The sequence below is a fragment of the Grampus griseus genome, assembly GCF_964374135.1.
Source record: "Grampus griseus genome assembly, chromosome: 17".
NCBI lineage: Eukaryota > Metazoa > Chordata > Mammalia > Artiodactyla > Delphinidae > Grampus > Grampus griseus.
In genome coordinates, this window is record NC_139011.1 from 29162300 (window position 1) to 29183821 (window position 21522).

Here is a 21522-nt window from a genome sequence, read left to right on the forward strand (position 1 = left end):
CAATGAGCATAAGAAAATGGTTTCATTTTTGCAAATGCCCAGAAGGCGGGCAACTCTGCCACCTGTCACTTGTTCCTTGGTGTCTTTGTCATCAATTTGTCTTTTACAAGGCTGCCAACATCTCAAGTTATGCAAAGCTAATTTTAAAAATGTTACCTTGGGTTATTTGACACTTTGGTATGAATAATGATCATATAGAGTATGTAGCATAGATAGCATGTGAGTTAGGCATGATTTATTAGTCTTGTAAATTTGCCAAATCACTGTCTGTATGAGAAATACTAACATTGTGGAGGGGGCAAAATTTATGTACAGGATTAATTCCTCCTTGTTTGTATAGTACATTATTTCCATCTCTATCCTATTTTAAGAATATATTACCTATTAGAAAAGTATCCTCAAGAGAGCAGATTCCATTCTCAGTAGGTTAACACCTAAGTAGACCTCACTGACCTCACTATAAGAATAGTCAGAATGTTCTGGTTTTATTACCTAAAAAACTTAGATCATGTGGTGAATCAGAACACATGATTTTCAATTACAGGTAAAGAAATCTGAAAGTGAAATGTTAAGTTTGCAGTTGTCCTTGAGTTCCTATTCCTTATGTTCAAAACATGTAATGTTCTGTTTATTTTATTCCGGAAGTTTTATTTTTAGTGTTTAAGTATTAATATAATTAAATTGGCTTTATGTGAGTAATAAGATAGAAGTTGAATAGGCTTGTTTTGTTTTCTGTGGTCTATAAATTACAATAATTTTTGTTTTTTTATTATTAAGGGATGGTCGGATGCTGTTTGACTACCTCGCAGACAAGCATGGTGTAAGTGGTCTTTTAAAAAATTGTTTAGTTGTCATGTTGTAGTAAGGTTAATTAAAGAATAGTGCGGTATAGATAGATTCATGGCTTGACAAGAGTATAATTTCCAGATTAAGTTATTAGACATAATACCTGGTATGTTTTTGAAACTTTAGTTTTTAAAAATTGGTCCTGATTGGAAAATAATATCCTTACACTTACCTTTTTAGATAACAGAAATTCTCAAATTGTTTGTTCCAGAATGATCATGTAATAGTTAGCATTTTATATTTCTGATGGATAAACAAGTGGGTAAAAACAGAACTAAATTTGAATTAGAATACCTTGAGCAATAGCATTAAGCTGCCTTGTGGAATACAGTAGCCCTTGACATTACCAAGACCTTCATAAACCCCCGTATAAAGGAATGTTGTTATAGGCTTTCCTAGTCATCTCCCAGTCTCCTTCCCCTTGTGTTAACTCAAAGTGTGAGGCTATGTATATAATCAGTTCTTTAACTTGCATTCAAGTTTTATCATTCATTTAACAATTATTGTAACAAGAGACATGCTGACCACTGCAAAATTACTCTTTCTGGTTTCCATATAGAATGTTTGGTATATTTGTTAATGTTCTGGTTCAGAGCCCTTCTCTTGATTTTTTGTCTTTCACTTTGCTTGCATCATTAACTGTAAAAGTTGGTGTAATTTGGGGGCCAGTTTTTTCAGAGAACTAAAGTTTACTATACACATTATTTGTACAGAATCACAAAATCCTCACAGGGATGCATATGCTTGGTAGTTGTCTAAGCTCATTCACCAGCTAAGGGACTCACACATCAGACCTTCAGCTGTAATTCAAGTTTGTATCACAACAAAGTAGGTATTGTTACAGTTCAGAACTATGAAAGTTAAATCCAACAATTCCTAATATGTATTTTAACGGTCATGTGCTTTTCTGATTTTGGGGGGCGGGGAGAGGGTAGTAACTTTTGAAAGAATTGATATCTGGGGATATTTGAAAGAGTAAATGGTTTGAATTTTAAAACTCAAAATTAAAAAATAGAATTTAAGCTTTTTTCCTTTTTTTAGTTTAGGCAGGAATATTTAGATACACTCTACAGGTATGCAAAATTCCAATATGAATGTGGAAATTACTCTGGAGCAGCAGAATATCTTTACTTCTTTAGAGTGTTGGTAAGTAATTTTTTTTTCTTTTTCTTCTCTTTTGTAGGTTGCCTTGGTTCCTTAAAACATGTCTGTAGATTTGATCTGTCCATTAAGTTTTCAACAGTTATTGGCAAAAGGAGAAAAAAATAAACTTTCAACAAAACCAAATAGAAATAGGAAACCTTATTTCAGGGCCTCAAAATTTGGAGGGAGATTTAACTTGTCCTTGAAATCCAAAAGTAGGAACCACTAATTTTTCATTTTATATGTAATTGTATGATTTTAGCATTAGAATTCTATCATGTAGTGAATTTGTTATAGTATTACTGTACAGCACAGTGAGTGGCACATTGTGGGTGCTTAATATTTACTGAATAAATCTATTATTCCTAATTTTAATTCAATATTTTATGCTGCATATATTCCTTGAATTTGTTCTAAACAGCTGTGGAATTCTAATGATATCTGAAAAGATTTTATGCTTTAATAGTAACTTTTTTCTATTTACTTCTGCCCTCAGGTATTAGACTACAAAGCTCAATTTCTTTTCATTATGTAGGGAGTAGATGAGTTTAAATAGTACTGCTAGAAAAAATCCCTAACCTTTTTTTCTTCATTTGTTTACTTGACAAGTTTCCTAGATTCATTGTGTTTGTTAGGGAAGGAGAGTTGCATGAAGCCAAAGGAAAAATCAGGATTTCACATTGACAGATTTCTTTCTTATTCTGCCTTCTGTTTAGGTAATTATATTAATAAATGCCTTCTAAAGTTACCAAAATTCTCTTGTTTTAACTAGCGTCTCATTTGAGAAATTATAATTTGTTACTTTGGATTAGTAAGCAAGTACCTACATCTCTGATATCTCTAGTTAACTCTAGAAGTTGGGAAATGACCTCTTTAAGACAGGGACTTTTTGTCTTCCAACCTTGGAAGAGTCCGTTCTTTCTGTCTCTGTTTTCTGGTGCCTTTTTTCTTTTAGCCCCGCAAGTCACAAAGAAAAGACTCAATGGCTGCTATCTTTGGTTGTTCTCTAGGAAATTAAATTTTCCTTTTTTGCAAGTGAGGAAAGAGTTCAGTATTATTAAATCGAATAAATCCTACACTTAAAAAAAGTGCTTAGACAACTTCATTTTTTAAAGTACCATCCTTCCTTCAAAGAAATAAAGATTTCAGTTTATTTCCAAGTTTGATTTGAAAAAAAAATATCCCATTTGTAAACGAATTCTTAATTTACAGTTTAGCTGTGGTTAGCTTGCAAGTGCATTGAAGGTAATGGGTGATGCTAAATTTGTAGCAGCTTATCAGAAAATTCCATCAGTTTTACTTTGAATATTATGAAGGATTTAGGAGAGCAAAAGTTGATTACTTTGGAAATGTAAACAGCTTAGACGAGGATTGTAAAATCAGAAGCCTGATATGATTACAGGTACATGAAAAGAGTTGGTTATTCATATCATTTGTTAATGCTGGGAGTGAATTTTGAGAATGAAGATTTAGTGTCATGTTAGAGTTCTAGCACAGTAAATTTATTGTTGCTGGTCAGTGAGTGAATGTGCCATTTTGCTAAGACATGGAAACTTAAGGTAACTGCTGGAAATCCAGATATTGAAACTCTTCTAGCATATCCACCCTTGAAAGCAGATTGGTATGAAGAGCCAACTGTAATGACATGGACTTGAGCCAGAGTAGTATGCATGAATCTTTTGGGGATTAAAAAACTTGCTACACTGCTGCAAAAAGCTTTTATCCTAACACATGTAACATATTTTAGTTTTAATAGTATTATTATGTTTATGTAGTATGGTTTCATAATTAGTCTGAAAATTTCTGCATGTGATAGGTATATACTTAAAAGTTTGCAGAGTTTTTATATTTACTTTTGTAAAATACAAAGATCTAATTAAGTTTCCTGTCTTAAAAAATTCTGGGTTGATCTTAAGCTTTTACATTGCCTAGCAGATCTTATGATGGAACTCAAATGATGTTTAAGTGATTGAATACCATGGTCTGGATACAAAATTAATGTTTTACGTTAAGAGCAGTCAAAATGTAGTGATTGGATAGTGTTCAGAAATTAGGTGCAGTTCATTGTAGTTTTTGTCCCATCTTGTGCCACAGAACAATTGAGTTACGTGGGAGTTGGTTACTTCATGTTGGCATATTGATAAAGGCTAACTAAGCTAAGTTTAAAAATGGATTATTTACTTTTGATTAAGATAGACACCACTAATGAAATCTTGTTAATAGCAAAGATAAAAATCCTGTTTTGGATTTGGGATAAATAATGTCAATGTTTTTGCTTATTAGTTATTTAATTTTACTTTTTTGCAAATGGCCTGTTTTCATTTCTTTTCTGGTGGTTGATTATTCTTTTAAATCTATGGTTAGGGAAACATAAGCTATGAAAGAACCATTGTAACTATGATCTGAGATTAGAATTTGACTCTCTGAGTGACCTATTGTAGGTTAGTGTTGTATAAATTAAAGCTGTATGACCCTAGAATCTACTTTTATTTTTAAAAGACTTCATGGCTTTTAGAATACACCAAGTGCTTAAATGCACCCTATTTGATTGTGAAGCTTCTTTGAATCATGCTCTAAGAAATGCATTAATTTGAATTGAAATGGTGGGGCAGATTTGTTAGGAATTTTTGAACACTTTTGTTTTAAAAGTTATTAATTTATAACTGTATTGTAATTAATCACTGTATTGTAATTATTTTGTTAAAATTTGCCCTCACTGTGGCCTTTGGTCTGGCTCCAAAATATAACCCCTCTCCTCATCCAGCAGCTATTTGAAATAAAAGTGATTTTAAGATGCTAGGACTGTTGGTGATCATATTTGTGTGTGTGTGTTTCACTCAGAATTTAAAGTTTATCTACTGTAAGTACTTGCCGTTCGATTTAAAGGTACTTTCCCTTGACTCAAGAAAGCTTGAGTAATGATGATTTGGTGAAGTTTTAGGCTCTTGACTGAAGGTTTGGATCTGATGTACTCTGATAATGTCACTGTAAAAGACATCTATTTCATATCGATTCTCAGATATATTTTTATCCCACTTTAACATCTAAAATTAGGACGTGTCCTGAATTGACCTAAAATAATATACCATAAAATTGATGACATCTTAGATTCAGTGGAATATTAGTACTTAGATTTCTTTGTAAGGATAAAACGTTTTATCCTTTGTAATTTGAACAATAATTTTATAGATTTTTATGTAAGGTTTTTTTGATTTCGGTGAGTTTTGACAAATGCACATACCTGTACAACTACCACCAAATCAAGATAAAGAATATTTCTGTTACCCAGAAAGACCCCTTGTTCCCCTTTGCAGTCATACCTCATCTCTGGTTCATCCATTGGTCTGCTTTCCATCCCTGTAGATTAGTTTTGTCTGTTCTAGAATTTCATGTAAGTGGAATGATATATGTAAGCTTGTGCCTGGCTTATTTTGACTAGCAAGTTTTTTGAGATTCGTTTATATTATTGTATGTATCAGAAGTTTGATTCTTTCCATTGCTGACCAGTATTCCATTCTATGAATATACTGCAGTTTATTCATCTATTGATAAACATTTGGATTACTTCTGGGTTTTGTCTATTTCAAATAAAGACATGAATATTCATACACAAGTTTCTTGTGGACACACATTGTAATAATAATAAGAACTAGTGATTTCATGGTTATGTTACAAATTTTAATTTGCAAATTTAGTCTCTACTATTTGCCTGTTCTGAGAGTTTGCTAAAGTGTTTTCCTGTACATTTGAATTAATTACTGACATCAAAGGAAGAATTTCAGTATAGGCAGAGTCTGACTTAGGTATGATTTTGATCCTCATAGTTTAGGCAACCTATAATACTCTGATATAATCATTTCTATTCTCATTATCATTGTGGTAATGACTCACATTTCCCAAGTTTTTATCATGTGTCAGATGATGTTGTAATCTTTTTACATGTATTATGTAATTTAAGTCATACAACAACTGAGGTGGCTTCTGTTACTAGCCCCATTTTATAGATGAGGAAGCTAAAGCACAGATGGTTCAGCTGCTTATAGTAAGTGGTAGAGCCAGAATTATTGGTGGTTGGATTTCCAGTCCTGCCCATATGATTTTATTTAACTTGTAATTATAATATGTACCAATAGTACTTTACAATTAATAGTACCATGTAAGTGCTTCAGTGAAAAATTCAAAATTTCAGCTTGGGGTATAGAAATGTTTTCTCCCTCCAGTACCCTCACTTGCTTCTGCTGCTTTAGCACAGTTCAGAGTCATTATATCCACTTTCTTTGCCTTGTTTTGAGAGTCCTGCTTTACTTGTTTTTGTTATTAGCCTAGTCCTTATAGGTGTTTGGGTTTATGACCCACTTGCATCAATGGCAAGAAGAGATAGAGTGACCCTCATTCCTCCTTTTTTGTAGGGTTAAGACTGCAGTATGAAATTTTATAGCTTTTATGATTAGAAGTATAATTTTCAACAAATTATGCTCTCCGTGCATCAGGTCCCCTCTTTAAAATAGGGATAAAAATCATTATTTACCTTCCAGGGTTTTAGGGTTATATAAGAAAATGAACTTCTGTTTCTCAGTACATATTCCTTTGATAATTATTAATGTTATTAACCAGTAGACCTGCTTTTTTTTCTATGACCTCTTCCATTTATATCATAATTTGGAAGTTTTTTTGTTCTGGAAATAATTTTTCTAAATTTTAGATGAGACACTCAATTCTTGATTTTCACATCTTCACTCCAGGAATTTTTAGCAACAAATTGCCTCTGAATCTAACTTTGTTTGCAAAGTTTTGAGTCCCTAAAATTTGATTAATTGTGTATAAATGGTCTGAAATGGGTTACACGAAAACACTGGTGCTGTATCCTAGTTTTAAGTTATTTATCTTCTGATCTAGACTGACTATCAAAGACCTGAGTATTTTTAGTAAATCAAGTTAAATGAAATCTATTTGAATCAGCTTAACCAGTGTGATCCAAATAAGGGCTTATATAACTGGAGTTTGGGGAAGAGTGCTATAGACCTTTTAGTAGGCCCGAGGGATATGTAGGGTATAAAATATACATTATCTTTTTTTCCTCCAGAGTATTCAGAATATAATTAATTATGATTGCTTAAACAGGTTCCAGCAACAGATAGAAATGCTTTGAGTTCACTCTGGGGAAAACTGGCCTCTGAAATCTTAATGCAGAATTGGGATGCAGCCATGGAAGACCTTACACGGCTAAAAGAGACCATAGATAATAATGTGAGTTACACTTTTTCAGGGTGATTTTCTGAAATTTCTATGTATCCTTCATACTTCCTGATAAGGAGAACACTGTGTACTTTAAAAAGGAAGGAGGAAAAGGAGGGAGACTAAACTAAAATGTTGACCTGATATAAAAATCACAGTGGATTAGTGGCTTGATTAGTTTTACTGAATCTCCTTGAAGGAAGCTGTCAAACTTCTTTTGGCTCTTAGAGAAAATAACTCAGTTTTCATTTTTCTTAGAGCTGTGGTGCCTCTTTGATCTGTTCCAGTGGAAATGACATAATACTCTTAGTGCCACCCATTATTGAAAGTCTAATGCAGAAGATGACAGTTTTCATCTACTATTAATGTCTAATAAAACTTATTATGAAGTGTTTAATTTAGTCCTTGCTTATGAAATGTTTTCTGAGATATGTATAACTTGGAGCCTCTGTAAAAATGGCTTAGTGGACATTGTTGAATCTGTCTCTGAGAACAGGGAAATTTTGAATGTCAGGGGTCATGCAGAGAGTAGAGTGGTCTGGGGGATTGGACTTTGATCATAATGATCACTGTGCATGCTTTAGAAGGTTCTCATTTAAAATAAAATTCTGAGATCAGGCATGTTTATTCCCTTTCATCTTTTTCATATATTAATATTTCCTATGTATACCTTTTTTAATCCTTTAGTCTGTGAGTTCTCCACTTCAGTCTCTTCAGCAGCGAACATGGCTCATTCATTGGTCTCTGTTTGTTTTCTTCAATCACCCTAAAGGGCGTGATAACATTATTGATCTCTTCCTTTACCAGCCACAGTAAGTTATTTCACTGTATAGTTTTGACTTTAATTATATGAAATCAAATAGGATTTTTAAAATTTAAAATGTACTTCTCTCTAACATTTGAATTTGTTGTCACATTTTTTCCCCTCTTCATGTGGTAGATTTGCTTGTTAATTGAAAAAGCTTACATGTAACTCTTAAGTAAATTATTTGATAAAAGTATACTCTTAAGCCCTTTAAAGTGCTATTTAAGTTTGGTCCCTGGGCCAGCAGCATCAGTATAATGCAGAGTCTCAGGCCTTATTCTAGAAGAACTAAATCAGAATCTTCAACGTAAGAAGAACCCAGGTAATTCATGTATACATTAAAGCTTTAGAATTAAGGCTCTAGGCCATATTATTTGGAAGGAATCTACACATTCCAAGAGAATTCCTTTTATATCTTCTTTGTTCCATCATCCAGCTTTTGGTGATAAGAAATTCACTGCTTTATGAACTAGACTGTTCTACTGTTAGCTAGAAATCATTTTTTAAAATTTATTCTTCCATTTGAGGTCAATGCCTCTGAATATTCTATTATTTCTTATTTGGTTGGAGCAACAGAAAACTAGACTGCTTTATGAAAATACTTCAGATACTTGAAGATAATTTTCCTTATTTTTCTTTCCTTCAGGCTAAATATCTCTAGTTTTATTAAGTAATGTAGTTTGTCACATTCTTTAGTATTTTGGCTGCTGTTCTTAGGTAACCACCAGTTTATCCACAGCTTTTTAAAAATCTGGATCTTTAAAATTGAAAGCTTATTCTAGGATTGTTATCTAAGCTTTATAGATTACAGTGGCAATATTAGCTCCTATGACCAGTACATATACTTATATTAATTTAGCCCAAAATTGCATTCTTGGTATGACTTATTGACTGCATTGTTGGTTAAGTCTCACATAACACTTTGAGCCATATTTTTGTTATTTTTAACTCAATTTAAGATGGAGATCCTAATACATTTCAGTTGATATCTGCTTATTGTCTGTCAAATTAAGATTTTAACATTTTTTTCGAAAATGCATATTTAATTTACAGAAGTATAGTTTAGGAATAGATGGTGTAATACCCATCTAATAGAAAATCAATGAACATTGAACAGTGTATTTTTAAATTTCTTTGTAATTTTTTAAGTCTTGAAAATAAGGTAATAATACGTTAGCGATATTTTTATATAAGTTGATGAAATATAATCATCTAAACTGAGTCACATGAATAAACATGTTCTTTAAATACTCCGTGTAGTAAGATTTTTGAGACTATAAAATATTTGACCTATTCAGTTAAGTTGTTAACGTAATCATCTGAACTTTAAATTTAAGAGAAATGAAGTTATTGGTGGCGATACAGATGAAAAATATTTGCCAACCAAGAATTGCCAGTGATTTTTAAATGTAGAAATGGAGGGGTTTTGTGTTTTTTTTTGATGTGGACCATTTTTTAAAGTCTTTATTGAATTTGTTACAATACTTTTGTGTTTTTGGCCACGAGGCATGTGGGATCTTAGCTCCCCAACCAGGGATTGAACCCACACCCCTGCATTGGAAGTCTTAGCTACTGGATCACCAGGGAAGTCCCAGGGAGCCATTTTTAAATGGTTTAAATTGTGTTTTCTGCATTAAATGCTAAATGTTTGCCTGAATCTGTCAAATAGAAGCACTTTTATCAGAAATATGCTTGGCTTATTTTTTGTATTAACATTACAATTTCAGTATTAATGTATTTAGTTAGTATTTGCATGACACGCAGGTCCAATTTGTTAAAACTGAACACAGGCAAAGAAGTTTTCGTAATAGGAAATTATTTCGGTCTTCCCTTGAAAAAACAAAACTACATGGCATTAAGTGAGGTAGAAGATGGTGATTCCAGCATTAAATTTTAAATGTAAATTATAAGAGATAAGATTTTGTAATTTACATGGTATTATAGTTATTTCTTCTTTTATTGGAGATGTTCAAGTATGCCTTCTAGATTCACATTATTCACTAATGTGAACATAAAAGCTTCATTCTGTCTGAACTGTTGTTCCTCCTTTATTGAAGAAACCCTATTTTGTGGGAAATCTAAAAATTTTAAAGCTATATGTTTTACTGTTTGCTGGATGCTATGATAGATTGTAATCTGGAAAGTTATATATAAGTTGTAGTCCATATGTTGCATTAAGTAAAAAGCTCTTGGGAAAGGTTAAAAAAGAAAAGCCACTGTGTACTAAAGTAAGATCCTACAAGGGTGGTATTATTTTGTTCTGGCTTTTGGTATAGGAAGCATGCAACTTTATTTTTACAGTATCCTAGGGGTTGATTTGTGAAGAACAAAGCTGAACCAACCTCAAAAAGACTGAGTATAAAACCAGAATGCCATCATTATTTGCAATGAGAAGTGCTTAGAGGACTAAGTACATGAAACATGACCAGATTGTTCTGACCCTATAGGTTTAATACATAGGAAGCTGTAGAATACAGAAGATTCCTTTATGAATATTTGGAATCAGAATAGAAAATTAATTTATGTGACTGGAATGTTTCATGGCACCATCAGATTAAGCATCGGGTTAACATTTCCATTTCCACAATAGGAATATCCTTGTCATAAGGACCAGATCATGAACATTTTTTGACATGTTATGTCACCCTAAACATTTGGATGGGCATTTCCAAGATTTGCTTTTTACTTCTCTTTTTATGATTCCATTTCATATCAGTATCTCTCACTTTGTTCCTATCTTCCTTCCCTGTCCCCCTATGTTGATTTAAATATGTTAGTATTTTGTATCAAGTTCTTCTCAAGTCTTCCTGATCTGGTAGTTTTCTCTTACTAAATTGATTAATCTCTCTCTGCTCTGGTGCATTGTTTATTTAATCCTCTGAGGGCCGTCTTATTTCTGTTATACTCTGATTCTTGAGAAGTACCTTTTTCATGCACCCTTTGGGCAATCATTATATTTTAGAAGAGGCTTTTTTATTTGTGATACTGACAGTTGCAATCTTATGCAGTAGTTGAGACATACCAATAATGGATGAATCTGGAGTACCCAGAAAAATGATTGGTAAAACATTGCAAGAAATTTGGGGATGTTGGTGAATATAAAATAGTTACATACCTATCTTTAATGTTAAACTATCCGTGCATCTTATGAAAAGAGATGTTTGATGAGAATTTCAAACTCAAGAATTAAGGGTATATTTCTCAATATTTATGGAGATTAATCGAACATGCATTCAGGAGATTAAAAGTAACATTATTATGTAGTATTTTGCCTCCCTCCTGAATAATACAGCCTGTACGATTGCCTTATGAGTTGATTGATATCCCTAGAATCATGGCTGGGAGTAAGAGCCTTCCCTGAATGAGCAGGTTTGACTCAAACATTGGATACTGTAATAGTTGGCTCTAATCTTGATATCTAGTAGGTGGGTTAAGGATCGATAAGGACAGCTCTTCTTGAACTCAGTCATAGGAATCCCTAGGCATTGGCTTTCCATGCTACTGCTTACAGGTAGACTCACTCTGCTGAAATTTTTTTTTTGATAAATTTATTTATTTATTTATGACTGCATTGGGTCTTTGTTGCTGCGTGCAGGCTTTCTCTAGTCGCGACGAGCGGGGGCTATTCTTCATTGTGGTGCATGGGCTTCTCATTGCGGTGGCTTCTCTTGCTGCGGAGCATGGGCTATAGGCACGCAGGCTCAGTAGTTGTGGCTCGCGGACTCTAGAGCACAGGCTCAGCAGTTGTGGCTCACAGGCTTAGTTGCTCCACGGCATGTGGGATCTTCCCGCACCAGGGCTCTAATCCGTGTCCCCTGCATTGGCAGGCAGATTCTTAACCACTGCGCCACCAGGGAAGCCTTCTGCTGTAGTTTTTGCAGTTACATATGTATCCAGAAAGGAACATTAAATTCAACTGATTTTTTAAAAATATTTTTAAGTAATGAAAGGAAGTATACAAACAAGGAAAGTGAAAATATTCAAGCCCACTGTAAAAATTCTATAATACAAATAAGGGGGAAACAGTATGGATTAATCCCTGACAACCTTATGGCTTATATGAAATCAAAACAATATATTTAATTCGTTAGTAGAATCATTTATTATAGATATTAGAAATAGAAAGGTAGTTCAGTTGAGATTGCAGAAAATTTTGTTAAAGATAAAAAATCAAACTTTTATAAAGGAAAACAATGCAAAAAAGTAGATTTGTTTTTTAAATTTTAAAGTAAGATAAAGGTTCATGGTCATAGAAATATAATTAAAATAACAACTTAGAATTAAGACAGTTAATTATCAAGCTGTATTCTACAAGTAGGCTTAATGCCTTCACTTGCATTTCCATGGTTCGTATGCAAAAAAGACAATACTTTATGCCATTAAAAATCTCTGAATAAATTTTTAAAACTAGAAATTTTATAGCATGTACTTTCCGGACACAAAACAGTAAAACTAGGAGTTATTAAAAGTTTTATAAGTAACTGAATCAAAGAAGAGATTAAATGTTGATAATTATGAAATACCTGCCAAAGCAGCACTCAGAAATTAATTCATAGCTTTGAGTACTTGTTCAACTTTTAAAACCTTGAGTAAAAAGTACAGAAAAATGGAACAAAGGCACTGAAAATAAAATTAGTAATATATTAGTAAGTGTTGAAATTACTAACTTTGGAGCATTAAAAGAACTAGGTGTACATGGGGAGATATTCTGCATCCAATTTTGTGAGGCAAATAGGACTAGCCCTATTAGAACATTCAGTAAGATCCTCTTACCCCCTCCCCTTATCCCAAATCAGATATACACAGTGAGGAGAAGAAACATTGGATGTTGAGAAGAAAATAATACTGACATCAGAATTATCTTTGGCAATATTATTGTTACTGGTGAATGGTTCTTAAACTTTTTAGTCTTGAAACTCTTACACTATCAAGAGTTTTTGAGTGTAGTTTTGTATGTGTTGGCTAAATTTATTGATATATATACTGTATTAGAAATTAAGAAATTCTAAAATATATTTATTAATTGACAAATAGTAAATTGATTATAGTTATATATATTCTTATGAAAAATAACTTTAAAAAACCAAATTTAGTGATGAGTGGCATTGTTTTACATTTTTGCAGACCTTTACATTTCTGGCTTAATTGACAGCTAGATTTTCGTGTTTTTTTTCATATCTGATTTTCATTCAGTCTGTTGTGATATGTCATTTTGTTTGAAGGATAAGAAGAAAACCAAACCTCACACATACATGTAGTTGGGAAAGAGAGGTGTTTTACTAGCCTTTTCAGATAATTGTGAATATCCTTTTTTGATCATACACCAGAACTCAACAAGTAGTAATTTCTTAAAAGGTACTGAAATGTGGGATTTGAAATCATATCATTCAGTTTTTTGGATTCTAAACTATACTAGAATTCTAAACTATATTGGTTGATTTTGCAATTTAAATGGATCTTTTACCCATGCATGATTTTTTGACCGTATGCATTGATTGTTTGGGAAATACTGGTTCAGGGAGTTATGCAGGTATTCCAACATATACAGCACCATTATACAACACCAAAAAAATCACATTCATTAATTTCACTACTAAACCCATTAGAAAAGGCTTTTCAAAAAGTATTGGATAATAGTCAAACTCTTGATGACAGATACAGATTTTCCAAAATTTCACCCTTTTTTTGAAAACTGATTTTTATCATTTGTTTTTATTGAAGGATAGGCTCAACTTTATTATCTGGAAAATGTCTGCCAAATACTCAAGTCTGAATGGCTTTGGTTTGACTGTCACTCCTTCAAGTAAAAATAGTGTTCTATGAGAAAAGCAGCTGGTTCACCTTGCAACTCAATCATTGAACATGTACTTTTCCTTAAGACAACCATGACACTGTAGTGTACAGCAGAAGATCTTTTACACACTTCCCATTTTAGTCATACAGAATATTAAAAAGATAAGTATGCACGGGTTGAAATTTTTGAAAATTAATAATTTGTACTGCCTAATCAAAGATATAGTTGAAATTGGCTTTTTTTTTAACTGTAAGAGTTTGGTTATTAATAACAGTGACTATTATAGTATGATGTCACTACCGTGGTTTGTGCTAAGGTACCAGATGATTTCATTTTTTGTTTACAGTTCAGTGATTTTTAGTTACTTTACCAAGTGGTGCAGCCATCACCATAAGTCAATTTTTGAACATTTTCATCCTCACAATAAGAACCCTGATGCCATTTGGACTATTTTTTTTTAAACAGAAGTAGCTTGTTCGCAAAATGTGAAAAAGAAAACTCAGTAGTATTACAGTTTTAAAATTTCACCAAAATACGGTGCTTACCATTTTCACTTGCCATAGGGTCAGGTTGCCATCGTATTTTCTTCCTCATTAGTAATGTCTTAATGACTTACTCTGGTTTTTGCTTGATTCTAACTTTTTTCGCGTGAGAATACACCCAGTTGGCTTGACAGATCATTGTTTCAGCCATTTTCCTAGGTTGCATATTCTTTAAGTAGAATAGCTTCTAGTAAGTGTGTAATTTGCATTTGTATGTCTACAGTCAGTATGCATTTTTCAGTTGTCTCTGATAGGTAGTAGGTATTAATGGAGAAAGTATCATATTTTTCTGTTTTTAATTTCCAGTAGCACAGGAATACAATTTAATGTGGTTCATTGAGTGTATGTTAAATTGATAGTTTATATAGATTGTGATTTCAGGCTTTTTTTAAAATACGAAAGTACTGTTGAGATAATTTATACTTTTGTCCTTGAAGTGAAAGTTTAGATGCCAGTGCAGGTTAAGTCTCTTACATCATATATATTATCATTTCTGCCATAATTTATTCTGAATCCAAAATGGAGATGATTTACACATTTGAAAAATGTTGAACTTTTAAATGTAATATAATATGTAAGATAAAGTATCAAGTGTAAGCTAGAACAGTGTTCGTAGGCTATTAGAGATGAGGCTTTGCCACCAAATGTAGATGCTATTAGGGAGAAGAATGCATTTGTAATACAATGCCCTAGTTACTCTCCAGTTGTAAAAAGAAAGATTCAAAGTTCAGTTAGCAAAAGAATGTTTAATTTGTTTTCTAAATAAAGATATCATAAATATCCTAAGAAATTTCAAGTTTTACTGTTAACAGTCAACTAGATCGTGTCTAGAATTTGTCCTGATTTACCCTCTGCCTTTGTTTTTCCTAAATTTTCTAATTGTTCCTGATAAGAAAACTTTTTCATGCAGGTGTTTTACCTGCTTTAGCTCAGGATGATCTCTAAAAATCCATCCTCTGCAGTTCTACTAAGTCTTGCCTTTTTGATTTTTTAAGCCTTTCTGGAAGTACCTTTCCCTTTTTTGTACCAATTCAAAGCCTGCCTGTTTTTCAAGCTCCAGCTCAGGTTTACTTCTACATGAGGTCCTGTATATTGTGCCTACCTTATATTGATAATTTGGAATTTAATTATTTACTGTCTTTTTTAAAAAACTTATAATTGCCTTATCTCCCCAACTAGATTATAAGCATATTTGAGAGCAGAATTTTTATTCTTTATGTCCTTATAGTATCCCCCATATAATACTTAAATATTTTTTATTTGGTGGCATATTTTGTCTTATCCTTTGATTTCTAAATGTTCTGACTTACCATTAGAAAATATTGTAGAAAAAACTTCCATAAAATTGTACAATTAGAGCAGGGCTGTGCTAGAGGAAAAATAAACATTTTTACTTAACCATCATGAAATTACACTTCCAGACACAGTAAATACTGAAGCTCTTGTTTAAAGGAAAAATTAATTTTAAGTTAGATTTCAAAAATAGGGGAGGTATAGCCTCCTTTCTTGCCTAATTTATAATCCAAACAAATAACATAACAAGTAGTTTAAGAACCTACTTAGCTAAATACAGATGTATTATGCATGCTAAACACACTGTAAATATATAACACTTACCAGTGAGACCTCGAGAAGTTAGAGTCCAGTGAAGATGAAAATTGATTTGACTTTTAAATTTTGATTGTTAGAGATGAAAGGAGATGGATGATAACAAAGAGAAGTAGAACAAAAGAGTACAATGGTTATGTACAGGCTGTTAAATAACTATATCTGTGGTTTTGCTTTTGTTCGAACTAAATATATAATTACGGATCCTACAAGAGTGTGAAGTAAGGTAACGTCCCCAGAATCACCCTTAATCCCCACTCCCTTCCTTTATATATTGATCTATATACATAACATACATACATACATACATAGGAAGGATCACTTCTGCCCTAGCATGTTTCGAAGTCAGCCATGGTAATGCTGTATACCAGGAGTCTGCAAACTATGGACCATGGGCTAAAACGTCTTGTGGCCCACTGCCTTTTTTCTTATGGCCTGCAATCTAAGAATGGCTTTTACATTTTAAATGGTTGGGGAAAATAATGAAAAGAAAAATATTTTGCAATGTGATAATTATATGCCATTACAGTTTTAGTGTCCATAAATTTTTATTGGAACACACATTTATATATGGATATATCTACACACACACACACACACACTTCTTTGGCTGCTTCTGGATTGTAATGGCAGAGTTGAATTGTTGTGACAGAGATCATATATTATTGCACTCTCCCTGCCTCACTCTGCTACTCAGTGCTCTTTGAATCCCAGTGACGCTGCCCTTGTACCTGGACAAAGTTTCAAGTGCCATGTGTATCACTATACTGCAACATTTTACTTCTTTTAGAAAAGTGGACTCAAATGTGCTTAAATTTTTTTTTAATAAATGTATTAATTTATTTATTTTTGGCTGCGTTGGGTCTTTGTTGCTGTGCGCAGGCTTTCTCTAGTTGCAGCAAGTGGAGGCTACCCTTGCAGTGCACGGGCTTCTCATTGTGGTGACTTCTCTTGTTGCATGGTACGGGCTCTAGGTGCGTGGGCTTCAGTAGTTGTAGCTCATGGGCTCTAGAGCGCAGGCTCAGTAGTTGTGGTCACTGGCTTAGTTGCTCCGTGGCATGTGGGATCTTCCCTGACCAGGGCTCAAACTTGTGTCCCCTGCATTGGCAGGAGGATTCTTAACCACTGTGCTACCAGCGAAGTACCAAATGTGCATAAATTTTAAGGCACAGTGCAGTGGGAATTATTTTGTTTCAAATTAGAAAGCAAAGCATTGAACTGACAATGTAGATATGCTAAGAGAATACAGTATACATCTACATAACCAGACTGTAAGCACTCATTACAATATTCCCAACTGATTACAAAGCAACTGTCAGAAAAATTAGGAAATTTAAAACAGAAGATCTCATCACAGCAGAATTTCCTCACAAAAATTAATGAAAATGAGGCTTCAACCAAAGTAAGTTTCTGAGCGGCTCTTTTGTTAACCAGGTAAGGAAAGCCATTTACCAGTGGTGATTTTGTTAAATTCTGTTCAGTTGCAGTAGCCAAAGAAATATGTCCAGAAAAAATGAACTTGTTTAAAACTTTTAGCCTTTTGGTGAGAACAGCTCCTCAGAATTGAAAATGTTGGGAGCAGCATCAGTAGTCAATTAAAATATAAAGTATATGATTTTTAGTGGTTTTCCTGGGCTCTTGATGAGTTGAGAGATGTTTACCAATATGGCTAGTTGTTGGCTTGAGGAGTCAGTGATGGATTTGAAGTGACTGAAGAACATGCCTCTATGAATAGTCTGGAACAACTACAGGTGAAAATGTTTTCAAAATTGAGGAAACACTAATTTAGTACAGCCTGAAGTGGAATCTGCTAAGATGTGTTAAAACTTTTGATGGCAAATATGTGTGGAGGAGAAAAATGCTTATTAGTTGAACAGATTTACAAAGCTTGTGAAAATGTGAGGTGTTCAAAGCCTATAGTTACCCATTGCATTGTTCATTTCCAGGTACTTTGTGGGGAAAATTCTTGAATCCATGGTATATTACTGAACCATTCGTGTCAACAGTGAACTTCATTTGCTATTGTGGACTTAACTGTTCTCAGTCCATGAATTTTTGTCAGATCAATAGAATATCTTGATTTTTCCTGCTACCACAGTGATAGGATGGCTTTGCAGTGGCAAAGTTTTGTTGTGACTTTTTTGAGGTTGGAGCAAGACTGAAATTTTCCTGAACAAAAAATTGCCCTCAACCACTATTATCAAGCCATGAATGGCTCTGGACGTTAAGCTATACACTTGATAATGTTTCTGAATTCAACCTAAAATGACAAATCAGAACAGTACTTATATGCAAAACTTATACTCTGGTAGTCACTTTGATAATGCCTAACATAGCATAAATCCTATGTCCAGCTGCTTTATACATTTTCCATTCTTTCAAGAGTTAAAAGAAGAAATGAGACTCTCATTCCCACACGTTTGTAGTGGACACGTTTTTTGGGCTCAAGTTACAATTCCAGAAAGTTTTAGACCTCATTGTAAGCATTGGGTTGGCCAAGAAGTTCATTCGAGTTTTTTTGTAAGATCTTACAGAAAAACTGAACCTTTTTGCCAACCCAATACAAAGGAAATTTCTGTATTTGAAAATTCATTTAACTGTGCAATTGAAACAGAAGCAATTTATCTGTAGTGTAATGATATGCTAAAAGGCAGTATCAAAAGAACTTAACAGAATTCTGTAAAAGCCTTCCATAAAAGCCTTCCAAGTGATAAATATGCTCAATTAAAATCTTATCAATTGATATCAGAGGTCAAATATGTAAAATCTCGTTACAGATCAGCATTAACAGATAAACATTTGCAATAAATTTTAGTGATAGGGATCTCTAACTTTGAACACAGTTAAGCAAAGTTACCCTATTAAAGGAATTTTATTCTTCTCATTAGTAGACCTGAATTATAAAAAATTATAGTCAACTATTATATTTTGCATTTCGTCAGTAAAATATTTTGGAAATTTGTTTTCTTGTTACTTAGGTTATTTAGGTACCTGATTAATATTCTCAGTCTTGCCTCTCAACCTGCGAACCTAAAATATTCATTATCTGCTCTTTACAAAAATTTTGCTAACCCCTACCATATACTCACATAAGAGAGATGATTTTTTAAGGAAATCATTCTCCAATAAAAACAGTGAAGTTGGGGCTTCCCTGGTGGCGCAGTGGTTGAGAGTCCGCCTGCCGATGCGGGGGACGCGGGTTCATGCCCCGGTCCGGGAGGATCCCACATGCCGCGGAGCGGCTGGGCCCGTGAGCCATGGCCGCTGGGCCTGCGCGTCCGGAGCCTGTGCTCCGCAACGGAACAGTGAGAGGCCCACGTACCGCAAAAAAAAAAAAAAAACAGTGAAGTTACACGTGGTGCAATGATACAGAGAAAGGATAAGTAAAAATAAATGTTTAAGATCATATAAAATAAACTTACAATTTTTTATTTTGTATGGAAAAATCTATGAATGAGTTTCATAAATGCCTACTAAAATTACCTACTTCAAAACTGATGAAGAACACCAGTCATGCTCTGCTGTACATGATGTCTCTGATAAGAATATTGAGGCAATCACTTGTACTGAGTGAACATTGCATTTAAAATTTTCTTCCTAAAACTCAGGCTTAATTTTTCAGATAATGAAACTTTTAGCTGATTTGTGTAGTTATCTTTTCTTAGAAATTGTTTTATTCTTAAGTGAGTGTTGATTATTTTTATACCTTACCTTTTTTAGAGGAAATTTAGGGAGGGCTAAGTGGGACTAGATTTTATTTAAGTGTTAGGTTACTATCAGATTCTAGGGTCCTCTAAAGAGTTCAGACAGCATTTTATGGGGAATCTGCAATATGACAAAGTATAAAGATTTATTAACATTACAGTCTGGGAGAACTTGGAAGATAAGGTATCTGAGCTGGACCTTGAAGGATGGCTAGAATTTAGGCCTTTAGAGGGATGTGTTTGGAAGAGCAGTCCATATGGAGTGAGGTTTAAGAAGTGAGGGAAGCAAGAGGCAGTCGGTGGTGTGGTGGGAGATGCATCTGGATGGGTACTTTGGGACTTGAAGATTTAACTAAGAGAAATGGACTTTATTGACAAATGTTTCCAAGCTTGGCATAGTACCTGGTGCTCAGAGGTTCTTACTGGATAAAAATTGGGGAGCTATATAAGGAAATTGAGCAGGAGAAATACAGGATAAACACTGAATGACAGAGGGTAACCAGCTGGGGATCATCAAAATAGTTTCCAGTCTTTCATCTCCTGAAATTATTTTTTTAATTCTTTGTGTTGAGTGCCTGATTCTCTAATTGAGTAGTGTTTTTTTGCACATAGGTTTTCACACATTTGTTCTTCTAGGGAAATGAAATCTTTTGAAACAGAATGACAGCATGTATAAGGGCCTTGCAAAATCCTCTTATTCAACAATGGTAATAGGATTATTTACCTCTTAAGTGAGTCTGTCATCTCACTCCAAATTGGGAAATACCAGCTGGCATTCTCATCATTTAGACTTTTTCTTGGAGGAGATGGCCCTTACAGCAGGGGTCTCCAACTCCCAGTCTGCAGACTGGTACCCGTCCTCGGCCTGTTAGGAACCGGGCTGCACAGCAGGCGGTGAGCGGTGGGCAAGCAAGCAAAGCTTCATCTGCCACTCCCCATCACTCCCGATCGCTTGCACGCTCGCATTACCGCCTGAACCCTCCCCACCATCGAGCACATTACTACCTGAACCACACCAACTCCCCCCCCGCCGCCCTCCCATGGAAAAATTGTCTTCCACAGAACTGGTCCCTGGTGCCAAAAAGGTTGTGAACCGCTGCTTTATAGTATCCATTCTTAAGTTTTTGCAATCCTAGTTTTCTGAAACAGTGCAATCTAATGGGCTGCTCAAGTGTTTTATTTTTATTCTTTTATAACTTAATTTTTTTAATATTTGGCTGCATTGAGTCTTCTTTGTTGCGCACGGGCTTTCTCTAGTTGCGGCGAGTGGGGGCTACTCTTCGTTGCAGTGCGCGGGCTTCTCATTGTGGTGGCTTCTCTAGTTGTGGAGCACGGGCTCTGGGCGCGCAGGCTTCAGTAGTTGTGGCACATGGGCTCACTAGTTGTGGCTCGCAGGCTCAGTAGTTGTGGCACATGGGCTTAGTTGCTCCACAGCATGTGGGATCTTCCCAGCCAGGGCTCGAACCTGTGTCCCCTGCATTGGCAGGCGGATTCTTAACCACTGCAGCACCAGGGGAGCCCCAAGTGTTTTTTTTTAAATCACAGGTGATTATAGATCTAAAAAAACTGGGTAAGTGATTAATATTAAGTAACTTTTATATTTTTACCTTAGGTATCTTAATGCAATTCAGACAATGTGTCCACATATTCTCCGCTATTTGACCACAGCAGTCATAACAAACAAAGATGTCCGAAAACGCCGGCAAGTGCTAAAAGATCTGGTCAAAGTTATTCAACAGGTAAAAACTAAAATCTGTTGATTTTTAAAATGTGCCTAAACTTTAAGTCTAACCTCTTTTTCTGAAAAAGTAGGACTCTTAGTTCTTAAGATAAAAATGTTTAAAA

The 21522-nt window shown here is 34.2% G+C and overlaps 1 protein-coding gene across 1 annotated transcript in view; it reads left to right on the forward strand.

Annotated features, from left to right (window-relative positions):
* Positions 1-21522, forward strand: part of EIF3E (eukaryotic translation initiation factor 3 subunit E) — a 50486-nt gene that overhangs the window by 11082 nt on the left and 17882 nt on the right. Inside the window, exons 4-8 of the mRNA XM_082675127.1 lie at positions 778-820; positions 1888-1992; positions 7111-7236; positions 7912-8036; positions 21290-21416. Coding sequence (XP_082531253.1) covers positions 778-820; positions 1888-1992; positions 7111-7236; positions 7912-8036; positions 21290-21416 — 526 coding nt within the window. The remainder of the gene's footprint in view (positions 1-777; positions 821-1887; positions 1993-7110; positions 7237-7911; positions 8037-21289; positions 21417-21522) is intronic.